Source organism: Emydura macquarii, unplaced genomic scaffold (genome assembly GCF_026122565.2).
Source record: "Emydura macquarii macquarii isolate MOO-44397 ecotype Brisbane River unplaced genomic scaffold, CSIRO-AGI_Emac_v2 contig_2473, whole genome shotgun sequence".
NCBI classification, from domain to species: Eukaryota; Metazoa; Chordata; order Testudines; family Chelidae; genus Emydura; species Emydura macquarii.
In genome coordinates this window covers 11,637,574-11,655,562 of record NW_027132610.1, presented here as the reverse complement: position 1 = coordinate 11,655,562, position 17,989 = coordinate 11,637,574, and the positions used below count along the sequence as shown (strand labels likewise).

General features: G+C 39.7%; 1 protein-coding gene across 4 annotated transcripts in view; it reads right to left on the bottom strand.

Moving 5' to 3' along the window:
- Positions 1 to 13,578: 13,578 nt before the first annotated feature.
- The window catches only part of PDS5B (PDS5 cohesin associated factor B), a 195,617-nt gene continuing 191,206 nt past the window's right edge, over positions 13,579 to 17,989 (bottom strand). For all 4 annotated transcript variants that reach the window (XM_067562968.1, XM_067562970.1, XM_067562972.1 and 1 more), the window contains one exon: positions 13,579 to 15,619. In XM_067562968.1, the coding sequence (XP_067419069.1) occupies positions 15,584 to 15,619 (36 nt within the window). In that variant the 3' untranslated portion in view covers positions 13,579 to 15,583. The remainder of the gene's footprint in view (positions 15,620 to 17,989) is intronic.

Below are 17,989 nucleotides of genomic sequence, written 5' to 3'. Positions count from 1 at the left end.
TAACAGAGATGAAACACTGACTGATTTGTTTATGTAGTATATAGATCAAAGTCTCTTAATCCATACACTGTCCCAAGATGAAAATATAAGTATCCTTAGGAGCTGTCTCCCAAAAACATTTAGAGAAGTTAAAGCCCAGTCCTGCTCTCCTTGAAGTTGTTTCAAAAGTTCCATTGACTTCAGTGAGAACGAGATGGGTCTCTAAGTTCTCTAAAAGTTTGGTTTGCACAGCTGCATTAATAATAAATGGCATGACATTATCCCATATGACAGGGTCAGAGAAATATCTAGATAGTATTTAGGATCATATAAAATGCAATTATTTTTTGTCTTCCTAATTTTCAAATTACACTGACATTTACACACAGAATCCTAGTTATATAGATCATGTTTAAGTTATTTGGGAAAACAACTGAACAAAACCACAAAACTCCATTAACAAACTATTGCCTTATATGCCTAAAAATACTGACATGATGTTAAATGGACACCCTCAAAGCCATATGCGGGCACCAGTGTTATGTGCTAACCAAAATCTGAGCCAGACAATTAGATTGCTGAATGGCTGACCATAAATTTAAAATAAGGCTGCCAATTTGGAGTCAGCTTATTTGTGTCAAATTAACTCCAAGAAGTTTTTCCTTTTTTAATAAAAGGAGCAGCCAGCCAATGGGGTCTCTCTTCTTTCCTCTTATGGCATCAAAATCTTACTTCCAGCATGTTTGTTTTTGAATGTTTACTGAAAGGACATAAAGGGAAAGTACTGTGTTGACATTTGGCAGTCAATATAAACTCCAATTGCATGTGTTAAGTACTGCTGTGTGTGCACACGCACATGAAAAAACCAGAAACTCAAACACAAACATTTGAATGAAAACCTGGTTTCTGATTCACTGAAATTCAAGCTTCTAATAGCCCAATGCTGCCACCACTGAAATCAACGAGAGCTTTCCAGCTTCCATGGAATTAGGATCAGGCCATTAGGCCAAATCAATTCATTTTTAAAACAGGGGTACAGTTAACAACAGCTCGTCATAAGCCTATAGTTGCCACAGAAACCATAACCGTGCCACGCTGCACACTTAAGGCACAAATTTAACAAAATACAGAAATTTGTTTAAAAAAAAAAAATCAATCCTGCATAAATGCAAAGAGGTCAAGGCCCACAGGATCGCTTTTACATTTAATAGATGAAAGCTGCAGATTATGAGGATGGCAAATTGTTTTAGTTTTGGAAGTGAGAGTCATCTTTCCCTGGCTGCATCTCAGTGGTGGCCAGCAGGGTCTATACTCACTCACTCTCTGGCCCAATGAACATTTAATTACTTATACAAAGTGGAACTGTGGGGGAATGGGAGGGAGCGAGAGCACATGCATGCAACTCATCCCAAACTAGCCATAGTTTGGTGGTTAGGGCACTTGGAGGAAGGGAGAGCTGGGTTCCAGAAATGAACTGTTCGGACATTTGCCAATGTTTTCTCAACCAAAACAATTAGTTGAATCTGCCAAATTCACATGATTCGATTGACCTGAATCTGCATTTTTTGGGGAGAAAAAAATAGGTCAGATGAAAACTTTTGCCCAGCTCTACGTGGCCAAATACACGGTGCACCATATCTCACTAAATATTGCATGGCTGGTGGCCTGTCATTCATAAGTCATCATCATACAAAGTGTTTGGGAGAGGAAGCCCTGATTTCTGCTCCCTCCACACACAGCGCTCCATTGTGGTACACTGGACTTGCACCCACATCTCTGATTAACGTGGCTACGGGATTTTACTTGAACAAATCCCAAGTATTTTCCTCTAAACCACACTCACTTTTCCTTTTATTCTGACTGGTGCTAAAAGTGGTGCATCAGAAATGAGCACTTCGACGAAAGGGAAGCTGTATCCCCTTCCCCAGAGGCATTCTACATGCAGCTGTGGAGTCGGCACTCCAATCTTCAACTTCTCTGAACCTCCCTCCCAGCAGATCCTTATTTTCCCTGCTGTTTCCCCTCCCCCATCCTTGCCTGCCTCCCACACAGCTCCTGCTCCCACTTCTCCAACGTTGACTTCCAATCTCATTTTGAAACAAAATAATGAAGGGGTTGCAGGGTTCTCCTGGAAGTGCCATCACTGAAGGGATTGTTTAAATGATACCATCATGTACAACAGAATGTTAATCTTTTACACCTCCTTAATGCTACTTCTACAGTGATGCAAAGTGATGCTTCCTCACTCAAGGATGCATAAGCATCAGTAGCACTCCTCATGCTTAGAGCTATTGCGCAATGTTACTGTTTGTACAACGTTCAAAGAGGTTATTCCTTTTTGCAGAAGTTCTGAAAGTGTTTATATGTTTTTGCTAATGGAGACATTACCTTCCCAGTAAACCACCAGAGCATCACATAAAATGTTTATTGTTCACATATTTTCTATATACTGCACCAGAGAGATACCTTCAAGAATCTGCAAATTTGTATTTCTTACATACTCTTATTATACCTCATTATTTGCAACACACTTGGGATTTGAAAAGAGGTTACTCACCTGTGCAGTAACTGAGGTTCTTCGAGATGTGTCCGCCTGTGGATGATCCACTTCAGGTGTCAGTGAACCCCGATGCCATCAATTGGTGAATTTCAGCAGCAATGTCTGTCTAGGTCACATATGTGTGGTGGTCATCTCATGGTGATATTGGCACCTCATCTATCATGCGCACAATCCAACCCAACTTCATCCGTTCCTTCTATACCATAGAGTCCCTAATGTGAAATCCGAAGTAGATGGGAAGAGGGTGGGTAGTGGAGCACCCCCACGGACACATATCTCAAAGAACCTCAGTTATCACACAGAGTGAGTAAACTTCTGTTCTTCTTTGAGTGATGTCCCTGTGAGTGCTCCACTTCAGGTGACTGTAGAGCAGTGCCCCGTTGTGGATGGGAGGGGCTTTGGAGTTGTTTGAGTGAACGATGCGTGAATAGTGATGTTCCATCGATCTTGTGGTGGAAAGCGTTAATGGCTGCAAGATGTACCTTGATGGAACTTGTGGCTAGCCCCGAGTTTTTCAGTTCCAGTATGTAGTCCAGAACTAATGGGAGAGATGCAGAAAGTGCCTTGATGTGTTTATTTTGACACCATGGGTAGAATCTCTTCCATTTTTTAAGATAAGTTTTAGACATGGTTGGTTTCCTACTATTTAGTAACACATTAAACTTGTTCTGAACAGGTTAATTTGTCATGATGGAACCATGATGAAGTCTGTCCAGAGTGGGGTGAAGAATCTGACCCTCATTCTGTGACAGGAGGTCCGTCTGGAGAGGAAGATGTTGTGAGGCACAGACCGCCATTTGCATCAGGTAGGAATACCAAGTTTGTTTGGGCCACGTTGGGGTTATCAGTATGACTTTGGCCTTGTTGTGGCATGTCTTGTGTATCACCCTTGACAATAATGGGATCAGTGGAAATGCATAGAGGAGTGTTGCTTTTCATTTGAGAAGAAAAGCATTCCCTAGTGAACGGGGTCCCAGGCCTGCTCTTAAGCAGAAGTGTGGGCATTTCCAATTTTTTGCTGTTGAAAATAGGTCGATGGATGGGAAGTCCCATTTTTGGGATTGTATGGACTGTGTTGTTCAGTTCCCATTCATGGCCATGGAAGAATTGTACTACGAGCTATAGGCAGGTACGTGTCGACATGTGCGGGCTGGCTGTGGTTACCATAATGAGGTTTGTCAATGTTAAGAATCTGTTGAATGGTAGTGATGTTCTGGTCTCTGAATTGAGGTCTGCTCCAATGAATTCCAATTGTTGTATGGGAATTAAGTTTGACTTCTGTTCATTTATCTGTAACCCTAGGTTCTAAAAGAGACTGATGGTCTTTGAGTATTGTCTATTGCCTCTGATTGAGTGTGGCTTCTTAGTTGGCAGTCATCAAGATATGGGATTATTATTCTCTCTTTCTTGCATAAGTGTGCCGCTACTACCACAAGGACCTTGGAGAATACCCTTGGTGTGGTGGAAAGGCCAAATGGTAGTACTCTATTAACAATGTTTGTTCCTAGTGTAAAGCAAAGGAACCTTCTGTGAGCCGAGTATATTGTGATGTGGAAGTAAAGCATCTTCTAGGTCGAGGGCTGAAAACCAATCCCCTTGCTCCAGCACTGGATTTATTGTGGTCAGTGTGACCATCTTGAATCTTTGAACTCGTACAAACTTGTTGAGCTTTCTGAGATCTAGAATGGATTTCTCTCCATCCTCTGCTTTTCTTCTGTGTTAAGAAGTAATGGGAATAGAATCCCTTCCCTCTGTATTGTGGAGGAACTTGCTCCACAGCATCTAATCATAGAAGGTGATTTATTCCTTGTCGCAGAAGGTGCTTGTGAAAAGGGTCCCTGAAGAGGGAGAGGGAAGGAGGTTGAATGAGTGGTACTGATGTAAAGGGCATTGATGTAGCCCGCTCTTGTAATCTCTAGGGCCCATTTGTCCATGGTAATTGACAACCAGGTGTGATAGAAAGGGAGTAAATGATGCCCAAAAATCTGGTTGATGTTGGGTACTGGCGCTGTGAGGTGGGAAAGATTGTTCAGGCCCTTGACCAAATCTTCAAAATGGTTGTTTTGCCGATGAGAGTTGTGAGGAGGATAGCTGGGTTTGAGATGGTCTGTGTCTCTGAGGTCTCTGTCACTGTCTCTGAGTGTCAAACTGTGTTTGCTGACGTGGGAATGAGGTGTCCCTTCGCTGATAAGGTTGGTATCATCTGCATTTGGGTGCAGGTGTGTAAATTCCAAAGAGTACATAAGATCATTCTGAAGTCCTTCATAGAGTGGAGTACCTCATCATTTTTAACCGAGAAGAGTTTTTCTCTGTCGAATTGGAGGTCATCCACTTTCAATTGTAAGTCCCTTGGGATACGTGATGATTGTAGCCAGACACTATTATAAATGTGGCAGTTGTTTTTGCCACTGTATCTGCAACATTGAGGGACGCTTGTAATGCCATTTGAGTGACAAGTTTTCCCTCGGTTATTAGATCCTTGAATTGTTCCTGCCTGTCACCTGGTAGGTCATTGACAAATTCATTAAACTTGCCGTAGTTACTGTGGTCTTCTTTAGCAAGGAGTGCGCTGTGATTTGCCACTCGGAACTGTAAGGTCTCAGATAAATAGACCTCTAGTCTAAATAAATCAAGTCTCTTCCACTCCTTCTTGTGTGGGGTGGATTTGTATTGGGGTTCTTTGCCTCTTTCATTTGCGGCTTCTATTACTAGAGAATTGGGCAGCAGTGTGGGGAAAAAAGGAAGCCCATGTCTTTGGCTGGCACATAGTACTTCCTATCCACTCTCTCTCATGTTGATCAGGCAGTGGCTGGTGTTTGCCATACAACCTCTGCTGGCTCTATGAGTGCATCATTTATCAGTAGCACTGTCTTAGAGAGGGAGGATGTCTGAAAAATTTTTAATAGCTTGTGTTGGTTCTCAGACATTTCCTCCAGAGGAGTTTCCTGGCTCTGTGCCATCCATGTAATGAGTTCTTGAAACTGTTTGACATCATCGGCTGTTGTGGGAGGCGGGGGGCATTATGGACTCACCCAGTGATGACAATTAGTTATGAGTGGGTGGCATCATGTCCTGCTCTGTCTTCTTCCCTCTCCTCCACTGTATCCTTGTAGGCTTCAGCGGTTTCTGGTACAGGTGGTGCTAGCGGTGATCTTATTTCATCCCAGAGTGGAGTTCGGAGGAAGAATGGGGTGAAGAAAAGGAGGGGGGTCCTTTTGAGGGGGTCAGGTCAGACACGTGATAGATGAGGCGCCAATGGAGCCGCAAGATGACCACCACACATATGTGACCCTGACAGACACTGCTGCTGAAATTCTCCAATTGACGGCACTGTGATGCACCAACATCTGAAATGGTGCACCCACAGGGACAACTGTTACCCTTACCAGTTGTTGAATGTTGAGACTTTTCCCTCTGTTTTGAATAGAGCTGGCTCTTGGCCAAATTCAGGCTCTAAGTGTAAACGGATACAACTTCCACAATTTCAACAGGTGCTGCTTACTCAAGGATTGAGTTAGGTGTCCCTTGTGTTTATCAACAGCCTTAAAATGACAATGCCACTTGCGCAACTGTACTGCTAGGGCAAAAACAATGAGAGTTCTGTGGCACTTTAAAGACTAACAAATTTAATATTTGCAGGGCAGTGGAGAATGAAAAAGATTCCTATTGACAGAATTAAGAGGTATTCAAAATGGGAAACTTTTTTGGGGGAAGAGGGGATACAGTTTTTTTTTAATTTGCATTTTTACTATTAGACAATATCAAGAAAGTTAAAGAACAGGTGGATAGAAGTATGATTTTGCTTTTTGGTGTACTAAATCTTGGCATAAATGTAATGAGGACTTTATATTGTGACCTATATGCCAGGCCTGTATATTAATTTTGTTTTAGAGAGTGCTCTCCTACTGTGGATAGCAAATGATCTAAAGTACTTTCACAAGTATTAGCAGATCTGTGCTGTGGGTCTCACTCATTCCCATATTTATGATAAACATAAAAAGAAAGTGGGAGAAAGGGGATTCTGGGTTATTAGAGTATTGGGACTATTAATCTATTAATCAGAGCCTCGAATATTTGAAGCTAAATTTTTTTACTTGGGTAACTTAAAAATAAAAGCAAGCGCACATATCAGAAGGAAGGAGTTAAAATAAACCTTAGGCATGAGGAAAGCAAAACCTGTCACCAACACACAATCAACACCTCTCTAGGCTTCAGAGCCTGAGCTCCAGCGTGATCTCAAACACCACCAACCACTAGTGCCCAAGTGTGTAGGCCTGGGCTCTAAGACTCTCTGCCACAGGTTTCTGTTTGCCATGTAGATGTCTCCTCAGTGTCTTTGCAGGGACTGAAAAGGGGTATCCCTTAGGGAAAGGAGGGCAAGTTGGATTCCTGATGAGTAAAGTGTGTGTGGGTGGGGGGGGGGAGGGGGTATTCATGGTGCTGGACACTGAAGCCTGGCAAATAGTTATAGCTGAATTACAGGGGAAGGAGGGTATCGAAGGGTAGTGTTAGATAAAAAATCAGCAGCTCAATATGAATACTCAATATGAATACTGAGATATGAATACTGAGATAGACATCATGATTGTTAGGACCCCATGGTAATATGGATTGGTGTCTTCAGTGTTCGCTTCAGTACTTGCAGTGGCCTGGGAAGCAATTGTGCCCCCTTTATTATCTTAGGTAACTTTGAGCGGTCTGTGTCTAGGGTGGGATCTTGGCCTCTCTGTTCTCATTTTTAGCCATGACTGCTTCTTATTATGCTCAGCTGGTGGCTACTTTGACTAAGCAGTTTGGTTTCTGGCCTCACATGTTTCTGCCGGGGATGCATTTGAAAAAATAAATTAAAGGACAGTTTCTGAGAGCACACATCAGCATTTTTCTGACTTTGCTCAGCTTGGTTTGATTAATGTCTTCCATCTCTAATAGATAGACTCCCAATCCTCTGCAACTGGCATTTTGAGTCAGGAATAGGATATAGGGATTATAGTGAGAACTCAAATATAATCCTCTTCCTTAACACACGTTGGATACTAATATCCCACAGCTATATGGATATCTGCTCCTTCCCACTTCTTCCTCAGTTTCCCCAGGAAAGTCATTTATCCTCTCTCTGTTTCCCCACCTGCAAAATGGGGATAATATTAATTTATCTACCTCATGTAGGTATCAACGTTGAAGGCTTCTGTTTATATAAAAGGTGGCATTCAGCTCCTTTGGTCAAGGGGAGATGGGATTATCTAGGTTGAAGTCTGATGTCCTGCTACTCCTTGCTCCTACCTGCATTTCTCTCTGTAGATTACCCTACTTTCAATTCAAATTTCCAGTATCTTCAAAGTGCTTCCAAAAATCATCTGTTTTCCCACCCGGTCACATACACACCTGCACACACCAGTGTTTAGAGTTCACCTACATGATCTGAAAGGGAAACTCTTAAGAAGTAGAAGCAGGACAAGATTCTCTCTCCTACCTCCAATTCTTTTCAACAGATACACATGGGAGGACAGCAACTGCTTTATGAAAAAGTGGAACAGCCTTTAGCCTACCAGGCAGAAGGCCAAAGGCTAGCTTTTAGAGAAATGCAGGTGTCTCAGCATACTCATTCCCAGAAGGTATATTATTGCTAAGGATAAAATTATGTCACAGAGATCATGGATTCTGTGACTTCCAGAGTGACATTTTCAGATTCAGTACTGGGGTAGCGGAGATGGAGCTGTCAGCTGGTAAGGCCCCGCGCAGTGCCCAGTCACCAACTCTGGAACTCCCAGCCACCATGGGTGGCAGAGGGACCAGGAGTTCCCAGCTGCCAGTCCAGAGCTCTGAGATACTGCTGCAAGTGGCAGGGAGACCCACTGCAGCTCCGTCACCGGAGCGGGACCCGGAGCTTTGAACTGCCATAGGTGGCAGGGGGGACCTGGAGCACCAAGCCCCCCGTAATCAGGGGGGACCCACAGCTTTGAGCCCCGGAGCTCCAAGCTGCTGCAGGCACTGTGGGCCGCTGCAGCTCCCTGCTGCCATGGGCGCCCTGCAGACCCAGAACTCCCAGCTGTGGCCCCACAGCTCCCAGGCACCATGGGCAACAGGGGCCCCAGAGCTGCCAGCTGCAGCAGTGGATGCTAGACCCCTTAGCCCTCCAGTCAGCCCCATTTTGTCAGTAATTTTTAGTAAAAGTCAGGGACAAGTCATAGGCTTCTATGAATTTTTGTTTATTGCCAGTGACCTGTCCCTGACTTTTACTAAAAATTATTGTGACAAAACCTTAACCTTAATTATTGCGTCTATAAAATAGCTTTAAAAATAAGTTTTTATTTTTATTTTTGTTAGAATTAGCACATTATGGTTTTATTCGATTTAAAAAGCACTTTTCTGTTCTTTCAAATCATTTCAGTTCACATGTAGTGTTTTTTTTTTTTTTGGTGAATACAAATATGCTACAAGGACTGTAGACACCCGGAAACTTAAAATATAACTGCTTTTTTTAAAAAACATCTGCTTCAAGTGAGGTTGACTATTTCATTTTACTATGGCTTGGTGAGAGTGCTTCAGATTGTCAGTAAGGTCTTTTCTCAACATGTTTTTGTAAGTTCTTTAGGGCAGAGACCCATGCTACTCTATCTCTACAGTACAGTGTTGGGCACTTGATAAATACTAATAGCTTCTATTTTAGATGCTTCCATTTATATTAGATTCCCACATGCTTTATAGTAATGGGAATCACAGCACAGGATTGGACTAAGTTAGACAAAGTGTAACTACTACTATACACATAGGATAAAGTATGGGGTAATACTGGCATATTTTCCTTATAATACCCAGCATTTGAAACTTTATGCTGTGTGATTTTGCACAGAACCAAAGAACCTTATGAAATGCAGAACAAATTTAAAAATATTTTCTCCAGTGACAATGTTTCTGAATAAGCAGGAAAAATGCAATAAATTCATTCAGTGACACTGCTTAGGTTTTCAAAATCCTATGGTGCCCTAAAAGTGTCTACACCTGCATTTAAAGTTGAATACAAAATACCAGAAAATAAAAGTAACAATAAAATACCTGTAGATATTGTACATTATACGTGTTAAAAACCATTCCAAAGTTGCATTGCATAATTTCTGAAATGTCAGAGTATGGATTTGTGAAAAATCTACATTATTTCAGAAAAAAATCCATCCTCAGTCCTCAAAGCATATAGATACAAAGGACAGTATATGGCAGCTGCCAAAGAATATACATGCTAATTATTTAAATGAATGTGCTATTAGAAACAAGACTGAATACTTGTAGTGAGCACTGATTTACAATGCCACATAAGATGCTTTGTTTTAGTTACTACTTACGTGGAATATTTACTATATAATAAATAATGCACATTTACTTACCCTCTGCTGCTCATAAATTTGTTAATAGCACTTAGTGAACTAATTAGGCTGAAGTCAGAACTTTTAGATGGCAGGATCTGAATTGGAGTTTAAGAACAAATTGTTTGGGTTCTGCTGTTTTCGTTATGCTTGCACCTACAATTGGTAACATTCAGATTCGTTATTCTCCACTGGTCATAGTAATAGAGGATGCTCCACTGTAGATAAGAGAGCAGTTGTTTTTAACAGCATGTTGTGTAATCCTTTTGACACAGCAGTATACACACATGCTCTGCCTATATTAGAGCATCCACCTATCACCACCATGGGAGTTGCACCTACATTAAAAGTACAATTTTCCTAGTGTAGACAATGTCTTTGTGCTTGTGACATCCATTAAGGATAAGGAGACTAGAGAGTGCCACCCTGCCTAGCACAATGAACTGGGGGTGAAGACTTCTATTCTTCACATTGCTGCTGACTCAATGTGTGGCCTTGTTTTAAGTTACTTGAACCTCTCTGTGCCTCATATCTATAAAACAAGGATAACGAGAGTAAGATCAACAGGATGGTAGTCAGGAGCTCATTCTAATCATGACTCACTGTGTTGCCTTGAGCAAATGTCTCCACTTCTGCCTCAGTTTCCCTATTTGAAAAAAATGGGTAAAATACTTTCAGTACCTACCAGCTTGCTGATGTGAAGGTGAATTAATCCATATAAAGCTTTGAAAACAAATGGCCAGATTTTCAAAGGCCAGATTCAAGCACAGGCTCACAATTGTGCACACTTGAGTATACATACTTCTTAAAGACATGTCTTTGTGTGTGCAAGTGTTATAATATCCAAAGTATTTTTATGGAGTTGGTTGCAGAAAAGAGCAAGTACATATCTTAAATCCCAATCCTGCAAACATTTATGCATATGAGTTTGCAGGATCAGACCCCTAACATTTACAGTGTGTATTCATGGAGACAGATTTTGATAACCTGGCCCATAAAACTATTTAAATCCTAAATCTTTAACAGCTATAATAATTCAACCTCTTTTCAAAGTGCATTGAGTCCTCAGATGAAAGATATTACACAAGTGTTAAGCACTTCACCTCTAAGCTTGTTGCATTTTAGTCACAAACAGGACGAAACTTCTCCAGCATTGGCGAATCCTCCTTTCTAAATAATTTAAATGTTTGTGCCATATAGACAAACTTCAAAATAGCAAGATTCATATGCTTGAAAAATGGTTTGTGTTAGACACGGTAAAATGTCAGATTAAAGTATCAACAAATATGTAGAGAGTTTAGAATATAAAGAGCCAGATTTTTAAAAGCCATCTTCAAGCATAGGCTCATAAATGCATGTTAGGGTACTTAAGCAACTAGCTGAAGCAATTTTGGATCCATTAGTGATTACTTTTGAGAACTTCGATAGAGGGAAAAATACTGGAACAATCAATTTGTAATACCTAGAGGCTAATAGGGTGATAAGTAATAGCCAACATGTCAAGAACAAATCATGTCAAACCAACTTAATTTTCTTCTTTGGCAGGGTTACTGACCTAGTGGACTAGGGGGAAGCTGCAGACATGATATCTTAATTTTAGTAAGGTTTTTGACACAGTCCTACATGACATTCTCATAAGCAAACTAGGGAAATGTGATCTAGATGAAATTACTATAAGGGGCCACAAAATTGGTTGAAAGATTGTACTCAATGAGTAATTATCAATAGTTCGCTGTCAAACTAAGAGGACATATCTAGTGGGGTCCCTCAGGGTACTAACATGGGTCTCCATTAATGACATGGATAATGGAGTGGAAAGTATGCTTACAAAATGTGTGGATGTCCCTGAACTGGGAAGGGTTGCTAGCACTTTGAAGGACAGGCTTAGAATTCAAAAGGACCGTGATAAATTGGAGAACTGGTCTGAAATCAACAGGATGGAATTCAATAAAGATGAGTTCAAAGTGCTACATTTAGTAAGGAAAATCCAAATGCACAACTACATAATGGGGAATAACTGGCTAGGTAGTAGTACTGCAGAAAAGGATCTGGGGATTATAGTGGATCACAAATATAGTATGAGCCAACAATATGACACAGTTATGAAAAAGGCTAATAGTCTAGGGCATATTAAAAGGAGTGTCATATCACTGGCCTAGTGTACAACTGAAATTTACTGCAACCTATTAATATAGCTCAAAGCAGTGAAAAATTTCATACCGTGTGACAGTTAGATTGATCATACCCCCAGTGAAGATGCAGCCACATTGACAGAAGACTTCTTCCCTCAACCTGGCTATGATCTCTTAGAGAGGATGATTACTGACACTGAAAGAATAAAATCCTTCCATTGATGTAGGAAGCATCTACGCTGCAGCACTGTAGCTGTGCCTTTGTACTACAGACATGACCTTAGACATGAGAGGTAATTTGTTCCACTCTTCTTAGCACTAGTGATGTCACTGGAGTACAGAGTCCAGTTAAGGGCTGATATAAAGAGGATGTCCACTGAAGGTAGGACAAGTAGTAATGGGCTTAATCAGCAGCAAAAGAGATTTTGATTAGATATTACAAAACGCTAACTATAAGGATAGACTATAACACTAACTCTAAGCAATGGAACAGGTTACCAAGGAGGTTGTGGAATCCCCATAGCTAGAGTTTTTTAAGATCAGGTTAGACGAACATCTGTCAGGGATGGTCTAGGTATACTTGGTTTGATCACAGACCGCAGGGATGGACTAGATGACCTCTCAAGGTCTCTTCCAGCCTTCTATGACCTCTATGATTAATGTATAGATGTAGATTATCTAGTTTTGTGGGGGAGATTTTTCAGTTACAACTTTCAAACTAGCAGTTTCATACATTTCCTTATTTATGAGTAGCTTTAAGAAGAACCCTTAATATTTACATTATCAGAGAAAGTGGTGGAAACAAAGAAGTGTCAAAAACCAAGCTTATGGAGTCAAAGTAATTAACCTTTAACAGCTAGAGAAGAGTTACAGGCACTGCATGTATTTCACATATAAAGTGAAGATCATTGAAAGTTTCCTGTACCACTGCAGCAAGAATATGAAAAGTAATGAAGATTACCTTAATTTGCTGCAGGATACAGTAAAATACTCACTGTAATTTCATAAGAACTTCATACTGGAACTTGTTACAGTGAGTTCAATTTGATTTTTTAATGTAATACAGTACATTTTTATAAACTGAACATTATCATTGCAGAAGAGCATGCTAACTGAGTGTTAGCAATTTATATTTTTATACATAATTATTTTACTCTACTGTAGCTATTGTATGCAGATCTCAATATTAGTACATAAAATATTTATTTTACTTATATGAGGAGATGAGGATGAACCTAGAAGAGGTTTGAATATCAGAATGTCATATCTGCTGCACCTGTTTTCCCAAGAAATAATGAATTACACATTATAACCCCAAAAATAAACATTTAAATTGCAAAACTATAGTTTAAATTTACATTAATCATATTTTATGATCAGTTGTGCATCTATAGTCAATGAAATTTGATCTAATCATGCTTATGCACATAAAACCAACAGTCCACAGCAGTTTCAACATCAGTTCTTCATATTTTGTATAAAATGGACTTAAAGATATATCTTCCATAAATGTTTTCAGTGCAATTCTGTCAATGAAGAAAATATAAAGTTAACTTTCCATTTTTATTTTATAGGATAAAAAACTTGCATTTGCACTGCTGAAGTGTAAATAAGCCATTTAGGTTAGTTATGCTAGTGACAATTTCAAAGTCAGTCGTTTAAACCAACTTGAACTGCCCTTATGGCAGCAGTTTCCCCCATATTCATGGGTATAACTTAGAACAGCTGAATATTGAGGAAAAATTTAAGTGGAGGCAGAATAATCTATTTTTTGAAAATATAGTTTTTAAGGAACAGAAATTTTAAATGGAAAAAAAAAGAAAGAAAACAGTCAAATTTCTTATGATGTAGTCTGGAAATTGGTAAAACCATGTTCCAACACTATCATCATCTCTCACATCCCTATGCTCTCTATGTGCTGTCTTGCAAATATAACTTAAGAAGATATGCATTGATGGGTTATATAAAAATGCTCCATTATTCAATGAGACAAAGATTTAATAAGTTAAAAACTGATCTTTTTCACATGTCAACTGCAAGGAACCAGAGGGAGAACTGCACCTGAAATTATCAAAATGTGCTTGGCTAAGCATAAAGTAATAACCTATACATTTTGGTTCAGAGACTCAGTTTGTAAAACTGCACACAGGATACTGCCTTACATATTTTGTCTCTGTTCTTTGTAGATTACACCCAACAAACAAAAATTCAACCACTCTAAGGTAGCACAAAATAAAAGCGAGCTTCATTCAAATCTTGAACACCCGACTGCAAAGACCTACAGCTGGTCATTCAATGACAATTTAGCTCTTCATACCAAAAAAAATTTGGCTCACAAAAAATAAGTACAATAAACTCTTGGTAGAAGGTTCTCTTATGAGGCAACCTACCATATACTACTGCTAGATACGAGTCTCCAAAAAAACATTACATCCCATTTTCAGCACATTTTTCATAAACATGCAACTCACTATAAAATACAAAACACTTGGCTCTCAAGAACAGTTTTATAAAGACACACTGCATCAATAAAATTTTTTTCTTTGTGATTAACTTTACATGGTAATAATTGTATTTTCACTAATGTTTATATATCAGATTTCATATTATAATGTAGTAATAATTTGCTCTGTGTGAACATAATGTTCAGGAGGAAATATCTATACACATTAACATACTAGACTATTAAAAACTCATTCAGTTACAGAATTTTATTGATACAGTAGATTAATAAAAACTGATAGGGGAAGATAAAATGGATAGGGTAATTCAGTACATTATTTAATAACACATTTTAAAAATTAAAATATTTTAAATCCTTTCTGAATTTTCAATGCCACTCAAAGTCCAGAAAAGCCTGGCATCAATACTGAGGTGTAAAATGAATCAGACAACTTATTTCACAATTTGTATCTGTTGTATTATTCTATCTGACATCTTTCAGTGATAAAAGAAAAAGTAATTTAACACCTTTGATGACAGAAGGTGCTTAAGAGTAAACTCTAAATTAGATACATAAAGGAAACAAAGATCATTCCTTTTCTTTCTCTTTCCAACAAATAGTGGCAAAAAAAAATGGCACTATTTATTCAACTGATTTTTTCACAGTTAAATGCCAAGGAGAGTACAAATATGAACACTGACAGATATTGCTTGAGATCCACTCTAACATTTGTTTTTCTTTTTTAAATCAACAGATCTAATAAACAGTTGGGCACTGTCAGTTTAAAGCCACTGATAAAAGCTATACAAGCACTTAAGAAATCAGAAACATTAAAAAAGGGCTATTTACATGTTTTTTCTTTAGTTCATATGTCTACAAAGTCAGCGCACATTACACTTCACAAAAATCCACAGTTAATGATATCAACATGTGTGTGGCTAAAGCTTGTGACCTAAGGGCTGCAAACGCAGGGGTAGTAAATGTAAAGTAAGTTTTTGTTTTTCTTCAACGACCCCATTTTGTGCACTAAGAGCTTCATTCAGCCTCGATCTTCAAATTATGAGCGTTCTTCAAAGCTTTCACCTTGGAATGCGGATTACTACACACTTCCTCATCGCCTCTCTCTTTTGGAAGTTCTGCGACGTACCTGTTGAAAAGAGTCAAGAGATTCATTTTTTAAATTACATTTTTAAATTTAATTATTTCATTTTATTTTAAGAAAAGCTGCACCTACATTATTTTGAAAAAACTCACATGTAAACGTATTCCATTATGGGAAAAACATTGACTGAATGAATTTACACCGTTCTTCATAAGCTACGAAATAATACATTCATAGGAGCTCTCTAGGCCTGTCGTCTTCTAGTATTATTTAAAAAATTAACCCTCTTTTTGGGAGATATCCATTGCCAAAAACTGTAGGTGAGCAGTTCTTGGAATTGGTCCAAACAGTAAATTGTTAGTGAAAGTGTTTTCAAAATAAAAAAGGATATAAATACTAGGTATCATTATTACCAATACTGTATTTTAATACATACACAAACAATTTGAAGGTAAATTATACTGAGAAGCAACAAGGAAAATATTTTTTTTGAGGCAAGACTTTGCATTTTGGCTTTTGATTCTTGTAATTGCTGAAAAGCACGATTTATATCTGTTCTATAGAATGGAGCATTATTTGCAGCTCCATGGCTTACACTAAGATTTGCAGTTACATGAAGGATTAAATCCTGTGGTTAGATACAAAAATGTTCGTTTATCATTCCCAAATTTAAAAAACTTAAGGTAGGCAGGAAAGGATAAAGGCTGAATTTTCTAAAAATTACAAGTAAATCTTCCAAAGTTTTAAGGGTTTGAATGAACTAAAAATACCTTAGATTTGGCACAATTACAGATACTGGTAATACTTCAGAATTTAAATAAATTATTGTGATTACTCATCACAGCTGTTTCAATGTATTTTGTAGAAGCAAACCAAGAAAATATACCTAGCCAGCAAGAAATACAATTTTCTACATCATATTGTAACTTCTAAAGCCTGAAAGAACTCTTGCAGACTTTCTAAACTCTGCAGGCAAGTACTCAGGGATTCCTTAGCAGCTCCTTGACAAATGGGAGCTAGAGGGAACTTCTAGAGCACGGTTTCTCAAACTTTTTTTGCTGGGACCCCCTTTGAAAATATTTCAGGCTGTGACGCCTCCCCTCCAAAAAGTGATGACCACGCCAGGTCATGCCATCCATCCCTCCTTGTCATGCCACCCTTGCTTCTGCGCTGCTGGGTGTGGCGCTGACTTCAGAGCACCCAGCCAGCAGGTGCTGCTCTCCAGCCACCCAGCTCTGAAGAGCTCTGGCTGTCAGCCATGCATGGGGCCAGCAGCACAGCCACAGCATGCATGGGGGCTAACAGCTTGCAACCCCCCCATAATAAGCTGATGACCCCTCAAGGGGTCCCAACTCCCAGTTTAAGAACCCTTGTTCTAGAGGGAACTTACTGAGCTCCTTAAAGTATCTTTTCTATATAAAACAACTAACTTTCAGTTCAGTTAAGTACTGAAACCCATGAAGTTTCAAATACATCAAGAAACTAGATCAGGGGTGTCAAACATACGGCCCGCGGGCCGCATCCGGCCTACGAACCTTTTTGATCTGGCCTGCGTCCGGCCAGTTTTTTTGAGACGTGCTGCCACCCAAAGTGAGGGCATTGCCACTTAAAGAGATTTCTCTGCCTACGGCGATGCCGGACACAGAGAAATCTCTTAAAGTGGCAATGCACTCAGTCCGGCAACACTGTCCCCCGCGAAATCCCGCCGCCGAAAAGGGCTGATGCTGTGCCGCCGAAAAGGGGAAGATGGCCCGAATTTTTCAGCGGAGGGTATTGCATGGCCCCTGTGAAGTGCAGTTTATGAGAATTTGGCCCATCACCATCAGCAAGTTTGACACCCCTGAGCTAGATGGTTTCTACCACATAAATATAACTATATTTTACCTACAAAAAAACTTTACAATGGATAGGCAGTTAGTGTGCTGAGACCACTGCTCATCATGCTGACCAGTATCATCTTTGTTTCCTTGTGCTCCAGTCGTCTGTACCCACCTGATTGCTCGTCTTACAATTACTTTGTAAGATCTTCAGGGCAGGGACAATCTTTTTGTTACGAGTTTGTAGTGTCTAGCACAATGGAGCCATGCTCCACAACGGGTGTCCTATGTGCTACCACAATACAAATAATAAATTATACTGTCAGTTCAACAAGCTAAGTGGTCCCCCAGAAACCAAATCTCTAAAGACCTGATAAACTCAGGATCCAGGGGCTGTTGGCTGCATCTTTCTTCCAACCAGTTCTTCTGACCTATGAGGTACCCAATTCTGGAGATGAAGGCAGCCAACCACATACTCAAGGAAGTTCAGTAGCTCCCCAGTACCTTGGATTTTGGAGCCAATCTGGAACTCCACTGAGCTTCTTAATATTTTCTCCTTCTACAAGCAAACTCCGTTCTTACTGTGCTGGTTAAGTAC